This window comes from Rhynchophorus ferrugineus, unplaced genomic scaffold, assembly GCF_030347505.1.
Source record: "Rhynchophorus ferrugineus isolate W39M unplaced genomic scaffold, kcgeb_rfMv2 rfM6, whole genome shotgun sequence".
Taxonomy (NCBI): domain Eukaryota; kingdom Metazoa; phylum Arthropoda; class Insecta; order Coleoptera; family Curculionidae; genus Rhynchophorus; species Rhynchophorus ferrugineus.
In genome coordinates this window covers 4582304-4598246 of record NW_027472585.1, presented here as the reverse complement: position 1 = coordinate 4598246, position 15943 = coordinate 4582304, and the positions used below count along the sequence as shown (strand labels likewise).

General features: G+C 30.9%; 1 protein-coding gene across 1 annotated transcript; it reads right to left on the bottom strand.

Annotated features, from left to right (window-relative positions):
* Nucleotides 1-174: 174 nt before the first annotated feature.
* Nucleotides 175-14988, bottom strand: LOC143198848 (xanthine dehydrogenase-like). Its single transcript, XM_076408407.1, is given in 21 exon segments — nt 175-318; nt 1109-1575; nt 1629-1759; nt 2501-2629; nt 2703-2861; nt 4807-5000; nt 5053-5209; nt 7021-7243; nt 7332-7732; nt 9006-9238; nt 9398-9566; nt 10345-10629; nt 10694-10821; nt 10935-11037; nt 11595-11821; nt 12356-12574; nt 13224-13381; nt 13442-13566; nt 13628-13797; nt 14786-14829; nt 14880-14988. Coding segments are annotated over 21 exon segments (3798 nt in total). The 5' UTR covers nt 14888-14988; the 3' UTR covers nt 175-250.
* Between the last annotated feature and the right edge of the window lie 955 nt (nt 14989-15943).

The following is a 15943-nucleotide window of genomic DNA, read 5'->3' as shown; positions in this document are numbered from 1 at the left end:
ACAAACCAAGCAAGAATAAATAATAACTTTAATAACTTAATCTGTATATAGTTTTAAAGAAAAAAATATTATAGAGAAACCAGCTATACCTATATTAGATTCAAACATTTTGTTTTTCAGAAATTGGTGATAAGAATAATAAATATTCCAGAAATATTAAGAAAACGACTTAAACATAGTCAAAAATCTTTATTTCATTATTATTTTATTATTATAATAATTTGCTTATGTTACCCTGTATTAAATTTCTCTATAAAGTGTACTGAGTAAAATTGTTCAATGTATTAAGAAGAGTATTTTCTACGGTGGAGGGACCATCTGAAACAAAAAATTAAGCTATCGGTTACTATATTGGGGGTATAAGATGATTTTTATAGATTTTTGCATTTACTATATAAAAAATAAACTTAATCTTCGAAAACATATTCTATATTTGATCGAGTCGGCTACTTTTCCTAAGAAAAGATCGTTTCTGGTTGTTTTTGAAAGGCATCAGTTAGTCACTAATATTAAATCCAAATCCACAAGAATTAGATTTTTTATAAAACATCAGAGTTTCCCACAAAAAGTTCATTTTAGCTTCAAGGTAATCAGTAAAAAGCCCCAATGTTCATACATGTCTTTATGTTTCTAAATCTAATCTATCTTGACCTCAGTACACTTGGCGAATCTTTTCTCCAGCATCAATATTCCATCTTGGAAATGAAAGTCTAGAAAACTAGGAAAAGCTCACCAATGTTCCTCTCAAGTTCTTCATTGGATGCGAATAATTTCCCACAAACATATTCCTTCGAGTTTGGAAAAAATGGTATCTTGGGGTACCAAATCAGAACAATATAACAGTATTCGATTAATATCATTAACAGTATAACAGAGCAAATCGTAGACCAAAACTATGTGTTAGTCAAAAGACTTTTCGAGATACCCTCGTATAATTACTTTTACAATGAATCCCTATTCTTCAAATTTTTAATAACTCTTATTAATGAATCAGTGGGTGTTCTGATGCCTTATATCCTATATTTTAAAAGCAAGTCAAATACAACGAAACTCGAAATAATCTGTAAAAACTAAACATTACGATATTATACTTGAATTAGTATTTTACCTATGGGATACCAAGTTGGCCGAGCTTTATTAGCCTCTCGGCGGGCCGATGCCAAGGCTGACCGTATAGCTAAAGGCAAAGAAACCGTCAGACACATCGGAGGTTCGGAAATCGCCTTGGACTTTAACACCCCCACAGGATTGAAGGTGTTATTCGAAAATTTCAGTCGTAAATCGATTGGTATATCCTTAGCACCAAACGGTTTATAGTTCCACGTCCTGTCATTGGTTAGTCTTCCTGTTTCGGGGTCGTAGATAAGCTCTTCCGTGGTGTTGTAACCCATCCCCATGACCAACGCCCCTTCTAGTTGTCCCATATCGATCAGAGGACTCATACTACGTCCTACATCTTCTATAACATCAACCCGTACGATCTGATGATTTCCAGTGAGGATGTCCACTTCAACCTCGGTGGTACAACACCCGAAAATGGGGTAGTTACCCACCTCGGGTAAAGTTGGTGCATAACTAAAATTATTCAGTTCAGAAACAACCGCATAAATGATTTCAATGAATCTTACTATCCGTTTGAGCTAAGATTGATATTGTTTAGGAAGCACAGTTGAATTAATTCCTCCCAAGTGGCCTTGGGGTTTTTCTCTCTGATTGGTTTAATACGTTCTAGAAGAACATCACATGCTTTTAAAAGAGCCTATAAAAGAAAACATAATTTCAGATAATGAGACTAACATGACTTGATGTTAGTCTCATTATCTTAAGAGATAGAGACCTAATAAATTACGTAAAGAAAACAAACCTACTAATGCTCTTTGATACAAAAAATGAAGTTAACTTTTCACACTTTAACAGTTTACTTTTAAACACGAAAAACTTTTCTTCATACACTCGCATGGTTACGTTTATATTGAATATTTTCTAATTGTTTTTTAATATTTGCTTTATAATTTATATATAAATATCCACTGACAATGGAACACGCATTTATGAAAATAACATACAAGATGTATTTGGAAGTATGAGTGGAGCCTTCTAGTTTTAATTACCTTTAAAGATTTCGTTTCAAAAAACCGTACCAAAGAAAACATTAAGATGAGCCTCAAGCAAGGCCTATTTTAAATATGCAACCAACCAAATTTGATACATTATTTTATTAGCTAAAAGTAATTGTTAAAATTAATTGATTTTTTATATACATTTTTATTTTATGTAACTATTTCAAATTAATTCTAGTTCTAATTTTCTGTTAGTTGACACATTGATATACACTTTTTACGATAACAATCTATATGAATCTATATGATATAAGCATAAACATAACGTATATCTTTATTATTTTTAATTTAGTTAAAATAAATTAAAACAAATGTTTGGCTAAAACAATAGCAGCACATATTATTTTATCAAAATACACAGAAACAACTAAAATACACACGAAAACTACACCTTCCGAAGTTAGGCTCACTCCGCTGGGATAACTATTTGGAACGTTAACATTATAGCTCGGTTTCACCGAGACCTTTTCCATGGATATACCGAATTTATAAGCAGCTACCTGGGTAACCTACATTTTTAGTTGGAAACATAAAACGAACTGATGAATATTCCTTAAAGAAATTTGCATGTTAATAAAGTACCTTCGTGTTAATTCCTTGGCCCATTTCAATACCACCGTGGCTTACAACGACTCCACCGTCCATATGGTAAATTGATACTAATGTAGTGTAGCAAACAACCAGGTCCATGTCCCATCTCATAGGAACGATGCTCATACCTTTTTTCGTCCATCTATTTTTCTAAAATATTTTATAAAGTTATAAAGTATAAAGTTTACGCGAAGTTTACAAAACGTGGATGAGTACTGTCATTCATATAATATGACCTAATCATTTCTTTTGGCATATTGATGGAATTTATGCTTCAACATTCAGTTCAGTTGCATTAACTTTTATTCTAACATGATCCTGTGAGAGTCTCGTTAGACCGTAGTTATTACAGTGAGTCCCACAAGAAAAAACGACGTCTTGACCTCATATTATATACAATTTCTTTGTTTTACAACGTATTCAAATCGTTGAGGTGATGTCAAGCATTTTGTTCAGTCACTACCATAGTTTCTGCAAGTTCCTCTTAAGTTTTACATAAATATTGGTCTAATAATACCTTTAACTCTGCGTATGTAACAAACATGTACTGGCCACCATTTGTGTTGTTTATCACCAAATCAGCAAAATTAATAATGCCAGAAAAAGTATTAACATATTTTTATTGATGGAGAATGTTATTCATTTGTCCTTCAGCAAGTTAATATGTTTTCAACACAAAAAAATATATCATTTATCCCTCAACTAAGTGGAACATATTTTAATTATATCTTCAGTGACATTTCTCAAATAAAATGTTTGAATTAATTTAAAAAATACGTTCTAACCAATATAATTTTAATGGCCTCTGGTAATACATATTGGTCATACAGATAAAGAAGAGGAAAAAGTCAAGGAAAAAGAAATTATTATAACACGCGCCGTATATAATTGAAAAAATAATGTAACATGAGTAATCAAAAACACATTATTTATACTCTATATTCAATACTCATCGAATTTCACATTTTTTCGTTGCAAATTGTTTTGTTGACGAATTTCTAAAATGTCTGTACTACATGTCTGAATATTCTTGCTTAAAGAAAATTGTTGTTTTCCGTGTTTTGAACTGCAAAAACATATGCTAGCTATATATCTGTAAATACGAGGTATTCACGTGTTGGAAAACATTTATATAAGAAGATATATTGTAATTATCTTATTTTATTTAGTATTTATGATTATTCTACATCTTTAGATTTTAGGTTTCGTTCAAATTCTATTGTATTGTCTATATTTATTATAGTATATTATTTGAAAATAGCAATTAACATAATAAAATACAATAAAACATTTGTGGGGTATCATACAATTCCTTTTTACAGATCCACAGAACAGATATAAAAGTAATTCTACTTCGTTCAAAATGAAATTATTATTTGCATGTTAACAGTATTCAGTAATTATTTTTTTCCTTCTCTTTTTTTAAGTTAGTACGACAAGGACTATGTACATCTCCATCTCGCTTATACTACCGTTGGAAAATATAAGCACATATAAAATTAAGTGCTCCAAGCAATTATCTCCGTCCTTTCTTCTCTCACAGTTTATACAGGAAAGGGTTCGTACATCTTCGTCTAACATCACGAATTGATCAAAACAATCGAACCGTGCATTTGACTGAAAAATAGTAATTACTATTTTCAGTCGCTAGTTTTTTGACTATGGACTGTTTCGACTGTTTTGTGACTATCGACTATTTCGACTGTCTTCGATAGATAATTCCCAAGGTTAATATTCGCGTACAATAGGTACGGTTTTATCGAAGCTAAATCTGACCTAAATTATATCTAGCTATCTTAATTATTGGACAGGATAGTTATAACTATTGAATACATGTTCATCGTTTTATGTATTTTTTCATACATGATAGGAATGCTACAGAAGGTTTAAATTTTCAGGAAAATTCTCTATTAAAATAACTCTTATCTTATTATAATTAAAAAGTCGTTCTTAATCAATATCCCACCACCAATTGAACAAATGTTAAGAAGAATCTTAAGCAAGATATTGTATCGCCACCAGACCAGGTTTGAAATTAACAATTATTTCATTTGTATATATTATTGATTGTTATGTAATAAAACTAATAATTTACCTCATTATATCTTTTAATGGCATTTTTCCTGTTTAAAATATCATCCGAAGTCTCCATCTCTTTTATGAAATTAACCAGTATCGGATTATCCTTGGTCAGCATATTAATTTTACGTATTATCAAAGGATCAATATTAAGTTCCTGTGCTATATGGTCCATTATTGATTCAATCGAAATAATTGCCTCAAAATTGCCTGTATTAAACTGAATAAATGAGGTAATTCTCATGACTCGAATAATATTTACCCGGTGCTCTGGTAAAGCAGTTTGCTGTGTTATCAGTATTGACGTAATATGTATCAAACATCCAATAGTCAGTAATATAACAATTGAGAAATTCTCCGGATATCAGGAGGTCTATTGACTCGTTTCCCCCAACACCAACATCACTATATATATCAGCCTAAAATATATGATTACGTTGTTAATAAATTCATATTCAATTTTAATTAAATAGTTCTATTTTATTGAATTCAAATGTTTTTAATTTAGAATATAATGAAACCCTTAAGAAGACAGGATTATCAACTCAACTCATATCTTAGCAAAGATTTCCAACTAAACTCAAAAGCCAGGCATTTCATAAATCTAATTCAACAACTCTATAAAAACCAGTCATGAATGTTAACTTTGAATTTCACAAGAGAACATAACATATATGATCTATATCCTATATAAATTATTCTAAAGTTCATTTTATTTGACCCATCTGAATTTTGCTTCAAAAATGTCGATATTTTTAATAATAGTACTGTTTTGAACAATATTCTTAAAACAACTAAATTCAAAACGATAAGGTATTTATACAAAACTAGCGACCCGCCCCGGCTTCGCACGGGTGCAATGCTGATACTAAATTAAATACACTACAGAAAAAATATGAACGTTGTATATAAAAACATAGCGGCCCGCTCCGACTTTGCACGGGCATAAAATATATATGCCTATGTCACTCAATGAAAACATGATTAAAATCGATCCAGTATTTTTGGTTCATTCATTACTGCCCTTGGCCTGCACGCATTAAATTTGGAGTAAAACAATTCCTCTTCCCCTATACTTACTATGAAGATTTTCTGCTATCTTTGGAATATCTAAATTCATACAATTTTTATTACATTACACATTTTTAAACGCAAATTTTAAATTTGTAATATCTCCGAAAATATTTGTTTAATTTACATGCTATAAGGAACCATATTGATCTATATTAATTGCACACTGTATTTAAGGTACTTAATTCGATAAGGATTAATGCCGTATTGCTTAAAATAGCTTCGTAAAGAAGCCATTTTCTCACGAAAAAAGTAAACAATAAAAATGGTTAATGTGGGTTGTCCCTAAAAGATAAACATATACCATCGCGGACTTTTTTGTAGACCTTTTTATGGTGTACAATACTGTAGTACATTAATTTGATCTAACTCGTAGGGTTAGGCAGCGTTTTTGCTAATTGCTAAATAAGCCTAAAAAAATAGGTTAATTTACGACATCACGTTAGAAACCTCTAAAATTAGCAATGTTGCCTTAGTATATTATGCATGTATTATACATATAAACCTTCCTCTTGAATCACTCTATCTATTGAAAAAAAAACCGCATCAAAATCCGTTGCGTAGTTTTAAAGATTTAAGCGCACATAGGGATATAGGGACAGAAAAGGCGAGTTTGTTTTATACTATGTAGTGAAGCTGTTCAAAATCAAGTCCATATATTTACCAATTTATTTTGGAAATGTGACAGAATAAAATAATATATTTGAAGTGATTGAGCTAAAAGATGAATGCATTTTAAAAATAAATTTTATATATTATAATTATAGTTGCGACCAAGAAAGGATATCGCAGTTATAATTGTACTAAAATGAAATCATAAACAAGTACTGACATAAATAATTTGAAAAATACACACTCAAAACGAATCCTGCTTGACATTACATCAAACTGAAACTTTGCTAGAAGGTTAGACATGTTACTAATGTAAATGTCTAGATATATCAGCAAAAGTATCTTAATGATTCAAATATTCCAAAGAATAAAACTTAAAAGTCACTATAATCATATATCAGTCACATAGTAATGGCAATGTGAATTTTGAAGCCACCAAATCGCTTCAGTTAGAAGCATAGTTATTTAGAGTTATATTTTATATGAATAATTTTTAAAATAAAATATTGAATCTAACTAAATCTGATTAGAAATTGCTCATACTTACTTTCAAATATTGGATTAAACCTGAAGAATTTACTCCCACTTCGTACTTGCATAGACAGGGAAACCGTTTCCCAATAATGTCCATGTTGTCATTAAAAGTCATCCAAATCCTCACGGGACGACGCAGCTTGAAAGCGGCAAGTCCAGCAGCCGCTGCAGTGAGGGAAGCTCGGCTCACTTTCGCTCCAAATGCACCTCCCAGGCGTCGAACAATAACACTTATCCTTATAAGAAAATACATAACAAAAATTTACATTTTTTAAGGAAATAAAATACTGATATATATTAATAATAGTAAAAACATCTTTATACTTTTGAGATGGCATGTTGAGAACTTGAGCTATAACGCCTTGAATGTGATCCATCCACTGGGTTGATGGGAAAACATTGAGTCCATCTTCTGTTGGTACCACTACACAAATATGCGTCTCCATATGGAAATGATATTGACCTCCAACATACGTTTCACCTTTGATAACTTTCTTGGCGTCTTTTCCTAAAATATTCGGAATCGCATTAGTTCCCTTTAGAATATTCACTCACCTTTTCCTTTGGGAACGAACGTAGTGTTGAGCTTTTAGAACATCCCGTATGGTAAAGAGAGGTTTCGTTGAGGGAGGTGTGGTAGATACCTTTACCAGGCTTGCCGCTTTAATCGCTATATCATGACTGACAGCTACAATAACTCCCACAGGTTGTGAATAATATTTGACCTAAAAGATTTTCATTTTATATTCAGAAATGTTTGATCAACAAGTTCGTAATGTGACCAATCTACTGTAACTAATTAGGACGAGAGATAGGATCCAATGAAAGTTCGAATTACTGTAGCATTTTCACAGGAATATACTGTCAGTATTACTTGATTAATTAAGGTTTCTTTTTATTGTTTAAGCTTAAATAACAACACTGAACAACAACACTGTTAGATGTTATTTTCTTTCGAGGTATAACCTCATTTTTAATTTCAAATATATTCTTGAAAACATTATTTGTACATTCTGACCACCCTTGTTTGCTGCAACCCTAACTACTCATTTTTTCTTGTATTCTTAAATATATGTTCATTAAATTATTTTACAAGAAGCTTGCTCTACAATTTTTATCTATTCTGCACTTGTGATATACAACAAATGGGGAATATTTCAATGGCTACATTTGCTGATGATACTGCGCTTATAACTATCGGAGACAACAGTGAAGAAACGGTACGAAAATTACAATAGGCAAGGCAATATAAATAATTAGTCACAAGCTTGGAAAATAAAAATTAACGAAAGTAAATCTGCGCATGTGCAGTTCATCTACAATCAGACCGTACAAGCACCAATAACATTAAATAATACTATCATTCCATATAGCAACAATGCTAAATAACTCGGAATGAATGTTGATGCAAAAGTTCGCTGGAAGGAACATATAAAGAAGAAAAGAAGAAAACTGGAACTGAAATATGAGAAAATGTTGGATACAGGAGTGACATGTATAAACACTATTTCACCAGAGACTGAGATAGGGCCGATGGGTTCTCCTATTTATATATATATAGATTTAAGTTATGCTAAAGACAAATTGTAGGTTAGTTGGACCAGTAACAATGTAATAATTGAATAATAAAAAAAATTATTTCATAGCACCACACACATCATTATCAAACTTCATGCTTGAATAAGTAATGTTAACGACAGGCAAGCATCGAAATTACACTCAAATTGCTTGTATAAATATATAGAAGTATATAGTATAAGAAGCTGGCCTAAAAACTATAGTGTCAGATTTTTTTGGACATCCAACGAATCTTTGGTCGTAAACTACATCCAAATTGGTAAAACAATAAACACAGATTATTGTTGTAACTTTTTCAACCAACTGGATGTAATTGTTCATGAAAATAACTCTGTTTATATTATTGCATCAAGATAATCCACCCCAAAAAGTCCTTTACCAAACTATTTCCATAAACAACGTAATCTATTCATCACCTACCTTCTTATCGCAAAATACCTCTTCTACAATATACTGGAGGCTGTTTCGTAAAGTAAAACTATTAGCGCCCGGTATATCTTTAGCTGAGAAAAAAGCTACTACCCCAGTATAAGCCAGAGCTGCTCTACTATCAATGCTGTTCAATGTGGAGCCTGGTATAGCTCGAGCTTGTACGAACGCACCATGTAGTTGCCCAGGAAGATCAGGAATGTCCAAAATATATTTGGCCTCACCTAATATTAAAATGGTAAGTAATGAATTTAAAAAAAACTGTATATATTTTGCTTTAATTAGACTCTTCAAATGTATACAATATACAAATACTCCTAAATTTATCTTAAAGCAAAATGATATGAATGATTTAATAAGGACATTAACTAAAAAATAATTACCAGATGTCTGAGCTAACGCTTCCAATTTGATTCTTGGCTCAGTAAGTGGGTATAAACTTTGGTCTGGGTATATCTTTTGACTTCCAGAGGACAAAGGACGACTAAGCAACTGTCCCCCAGTTCTATGACGATCCGTAACTTTATTCTTTGGAGCTATGTTCAATACGCACTGCAAGCAACATAATTTATCTTAACCTATATTAAAAATATATATCTGTTTTTAATTACACATTTTAATATATATGTTAGATTAAATTAAAACAAGATGTATTGTTATATATTCTCAAATTTCAAAACAGATTGGACATTTAATTTAATTTTAATTATTTAACAAGATACGATATAATATTGAAATATAAATCGAGCTAGGCTTCAAAAGTCTAGAGTAAGTTTAGATTTATTTGTTTATTTTCAATTTATAGTTTCTCTCAATGTCTGAATATTATGTGAAAACTATTTATATCCAAAAACAAAAGCAAATCGTATACATCAAAATTATGAATAATTGATAATTTCTACATATGATGAATTTTATTGAGGAATACATATTGATGTATTTTCTGGCACTCGTCTTGCTTATGAATTAATCCAAGTACAAATGGAAAGTAGTATTACATTAATTTTTAATTAAGATTGTACTAACCGTACCTAATAAAGATGTTATAAAAAATATGATGAGTTTTATCAACATTGTGATCCATAAATGGCAATATAGAAACAGTCAGCACTATGATGTGACGATGGCTAGCTTCAACCAATCAATTAAAAATTAAGACAAAAAAGGTGTTTCGTCGTTTGAGTGGAAAATTTGTTTTGCAACATTACAATAATTCAACAGATATTTATCAAATGTGCCATAGCAATGTGAGGCCTGTTGAGTGTTGAGTGCAGTTTATGAATATTTGAACTTCCCAATATCTTTAACCTAATGTTGTCAAATTAAGAACCTTGTAAAATAAGTTGATGGCTAGTTGTTTACGGAATTCAGGCAGAGGATCCGGACGCACGTAATCCGGTTGTATCTCACCATCCAAGGACTTAAAAACATTTTGCAGCACACCATTATCGAATAATTTCTTTCCGACCAACAATGCTTCCGTTTTAGTGGCATGAACAAAATCCTTGTTTATTCCACCATAAACTACACGTGCCTCTCGAACTACTTCTCCATCAAACTTGAAGAGAAATCCCGCATTTACCATGGCATGTGCGTTCTGAGCTCGAGGCATTATCTAGAAAAGGAAACATAAATACTTTTTTTTCTATTTTAAGCCATATTTAAAAATTCTATTTTACCTTATAACTCGTATATGAATAATTTTTATCAAAGGCATCTAGAATAATTCGTCTTATAACTTTCTTGTGCATATCGAAATTCAAAAGCTTTTGAGGGGTTGTAATGGTAACATCTTCATGTGTATCAACTAAAATGTATAGTTTTAACTAAAACCCTTTTTGACCTTTATATAGGATTTCCATAATGTTCAGACTGATATAAATGATTGTTTGTTGTTGATTAAATCTATTGAATATTTACCTATTTCAATGCCAGCATTAACAGTCTCCAAAATCAGAAATATGTCCGAAGGGAATTCTCCATGTTCATGTTTAATCATAAGATTACCAGCTATGGTTCCTATCTAGAGTTTAAAGGAAAAAAAACGCATGAACGTCAGATTCTCACTGGATAAAAACTGATATATTTAAACTGTCATTATTCAGCTGTTCATGAGAAGATAAACAGATGCCCTAGATTATTTTTATATGCCGGAAACCCGTGTTAAAGCTTGACTAATAGCGGGCATTTTTTTTCTTAAAAGAAGGGTTTTAATTTAATAAAAAATACTAACGAAAGACAAACTGTTTTTGGTAGTGGTTAAATTCTCTAAAAGTGTAAATAAAATCAAGTTCTAGGTTATAATTAAAATTTGTTTTTCACATTTAAAATAAATTTGTTTAGAGTTTTCCAAAACAGTTCCAAAACTCTAGAATAAATAGTTAAATAGTCTAGCTCCATATAGTTACAAAAGCTATATAGCACCACCACAATGAAAACAACAAGGATTTTTCAACGCAAAAAAATGAGCAGAAACTAATGTCGATTGCAGTAAGATATAATAATAATAATATGATTTCTGAATTTCCCTATTTAAATAAAACTATATAAAATATTACAAGATAAATATGAAATAATTACATTTCGCACTGGTACATGAGCTACCAAATCAATATGATCTGCCATCTTATTCAAATAAGAGAAATTGGCATTTTGTTTGGCTATCCTGCGAAACGTTTCCATCATGATTGTCAGAGAACAATTTCCTCCCAATGAAAGACTGCTAGCATCACTTTGGATGGCAATTAATTCGGCAACATTCGCAATATCAATATAAACATCAGCGTCTGTTGTTGGCCAATAGACACCTAAAATATTAAAGATGAATCCAGCACGTTATTGATTTTAAACACCCATTCAATAAAACAGCCAATGCAAGTCATAGGTGACGTCGAATATATGCCAAATACAGTTTTCAAAGATGTAAAATTCTTTTTATACCCGAAGCAGATTTTTCTTCTCATTTAATCTTAGTTAAAATAGAAAGAATGCTGTCTGATACATCGGAACACATAATCAAATCAGCCTACAAAATTAGATTTGAGCTGGTACTAGTAGACCAAGTGCCTGTAAAAAAGTGCTTTAAATCATTAGCGATAATTATTACAGGTTTTAAACCAGCAAACGTTTTAAAACAAAATTCTAAGTTAATAGGGCAACACTGCGACATAATGACGTCATACATTTTGCTGACGTATATTGGATATTTTATTGGAATAGACTGCATATTCGAAAATGTGTTAATATTAGGATTATTTGTACTTCTTCTATGGAATAGCGGGAAACATTGCCGTCTATTCGGTTCTTCACAACAGTTTACTGTTATTAGGAGCATAAATTACCTTTCGCTGTATTTCCTGCAACTAGCTTATATGTTCGGTCACCGATAATTTTAAGGGTATTCAGCAAATCTTTGATCGTGTAGATCTTCATCCACTTAGAACCCTTTAGGTTGAAGCAAAGTGGGGCATTCTTCTTGCATGATTTCAAACAATCGCTGGGGCATTTTGATTTGTTGCATACATTTATGTCTTCAATATCATCGAGTTTAATCTGAGGATCTAAAATAAATAGATAAAACCTAAAAAATGCTCTATATATTCGAACTATTCCTAACAATAAACGATAAATAACAAAGGTCTGCAACAAAAATGCTCTTTGAGTATTTTCAAGAGATTTATATTTATTATTCCATTCGTTAAAAGAATCCTTAAAGCAGTTCTGCTTCGCAAAGGCAGTTTTATGCATGCATGGATTATATTCTATCATAGGCCATGATCTACGCCTCAAAATCTTGGAAATGAAGAAACAGTTTGTTTATTTTCAATTTATAGTTCCTCTCAATATCTGAATATTATGTGAGAACTAGTTACATCCAAAAACAAAAGCAAATCATATACATCAAAATTATGACGAATAGATAATTTTTACATATTATTAATTTAATCAAATTTATCTACATACAAGAATGATTAGAAAATAATCCCAGCTGGTATTAACAATAGTTATCATTAGCTTATCCAATTATTATCAAAGCCAAGTTAGATTCTGTTATAGAAAAGCTAACCCCATTATTTATAATAATAAAATATTATGTATTAAAGTTTTAACGAAACATTATGATCTATAAATGGCAATATAGATATAGAATAAACAATAAAACAGGAATAACATATTCCAAGCCCAAAAGTATATTTTAAGGGTTCTTACCAGCATCTGAAGCAAACTTTTTAAACGCGGTCAATATCGCTCTGTAACCTGTACACCGACAAATATTACCACCAAAGGAATTTTCAATCTCGTCTTTGGTTTTAGGTCCGGACTTTAATAAAGCGTACATATTCATTACCATGCCAGACGAACAAAACCTAAATCCAAATAATTTATGCAAAAATAGAGTTTATGAAGATCGTTCAATAATAACTCACCCACATTGTGAACCGTTGTTATCAGCTAGAACTTTCTGGAGTTGGTGATAACCAATCAATGGATTGCCGATACCTTCATTGGTTAATATCTTCCATCCATGACAGGAAAATATTGAAACTAAACACTGCAAGTATTACTAGATCTTATTAAAAGAAATAACTCCCATGTAATGTGTAATAATTTACCGAATTAACAGCAAGGGTGTGTTTTATTCCATCATTGTCAGTTCTTTCGATTGCCACAATACATGCCCCGCAACCTCCTTCTAAGCACATTTTCTTTGTGGCTGTTAGATACATGTTTTCCCTCAAGTATGTGTTCAGTGTCATATCAGGCGGCAAGTCCTCAGGCTTAACTGAAATCATAATGATTTGTAATATTGTTTGCTTAGCCTATAACAAAGAACTATCTTCTATCGATACTAATATGAAAAATAATCATCAATATTTCACTTATTTGGTGATTTTACAGTTCTGTATTCATCGCAATACACCCAATTCCATTATCTCAACTCATCAAAATGAATAATACATTGATAAAAATAAAGATAATAATAAAAAGTCTGATTAAATTAAATGGCCATATATGCGTGATTTAATTCCAATATCTATAATTAGATAAGGGTTCTTCAAGGATATCGAAATGCAATTTCATTTAAAGAACTATCGTATCCTCTGTATAGGTTATGGAAAACTATAACAGAATTTTTGTAAAATGTAGGTTGTCCGAATTATCGTGAATATCGAGGATTTGCAAGTATCAAGCATTAAACAAATTTCTTGGTTTCTTTGGGATCAGAGCAATGAGCATATCTGAAATATTTTTTATCTCTTCTTCCATATACAAGGTGATAATAGTGGAACGATTATTTTCAATAAATATTATCACTATTTCTACTAGTTTTTGTGGTGTATGTTTATCCATAATAAAATTTGGATGTATACACAATACAATAGTTAAAGCGAAACTGAGCTAAACGTCACATAACCAAGATGGCGCTCAATCGAAATAGCAGCGGGACCTTTTCCCCACCGTATACTATATGCAAAATTGCATCTTAAATAGCCCGCAAGAATATTCAGCTTCGTATATAATGTCTAAATCATTATTTGCCGAAAAGCCGCATCTATTTCAAGATGTTTTGTTACCTACTTCTATATATAAATCATGCAGCGCCCTCTAATGGTATGTAGTAACTTAAGAACGCCATTTCGTTATTATATAAAATACTCTAGACTTTCCTATAATTTGCGTAAAGTATCCTCCCTTTATTTTCGATATTATTCACTTAGAAATGGTCAAAAAAGCTCAACAAGCTATCAAATAAAATTATCAATATTTACCTGTACAAAATGTATCTCCAATTTGCAAATGGATTTCTTTTTGCCTAAAAAAATCCAATATTAAATCAAACCTCAATGAAACAGTAAATCTTACGTCTCCATAATTTGATTATGTTGATCAATCTTTTCAAAAACAACTAATTTACTGCAAGACTAAAGTATGAAGTAGTATAAATATTGAATTGTGATAACACGTGGAAAATATTATATCATATTATTGAACCAAAACTAATTCATCAGACCCAAAACAACAGATAATGAAGATCAATTTTGTTTTTGTTGTGAAATGAATGTGAAATTTTTAATAGAAATAATTTATGCATTATTAATCAAACTAAGTGCGTGCAAATATGGTTATTGATAAATTAAATTAATTAAATGAGAAGTACGTTTATTATTCAATAACTGTTAAGCAACGGCTGCACACAAAACGGATTTACTAAATTAACAAGGAAGTAATTGAGATTTTATTACGTGATCCCAAAATTCATTTATATCAAACTTTATGCAATATTTTGTTGGTTAGCTAATACAACTGAGGCTTAGATTCTTAGCCAGGATACAAACAAATTATAAATAAAAAAATTTAAAAAACATTACATAAAAATGAAAACAATTTACAATTATGAAAATAGTTAAAAGGAATATAACTGTATTAATACCTGATATCAAACAGGAAACAAAACAAAGTGATATCCATTACTAAAATAGTGAAGTAAATCCGTTAAGCTGTAGGAGCTTCCACTTTTCACAGTACGCAGCCTATGAAACTAATGTTAGGTTCATCAGAGCTTATTACCAATTCTTCCTTTTCGCTCCAAGAGTTGAACACTATTAGAATTCAATTAGCAAAGCCTCTCACACTAAAGTGGTCCAAATCTTATTGTAGTCGCCAGAAAACTAAGATAAATCCAATTTCATTTTGTACCCTGATGAAAACTTTAAGATCCGAAAATGTTTCTTACTTTATCTAACTGATTCGCTTCAACTCCATAAATTCTATATATAAACATATCCTTTATTGTAATCTTTATCTTTATCTCAAAGCTTGAGAAAATAGTCTTTGTCAATTTTGTGTTTTTTATTATAATAACTGAAATATTTCGAAAAAAGAGATTAGACTACTGAGGAAGTAGGTTACTTCAAACTCCCAACTTA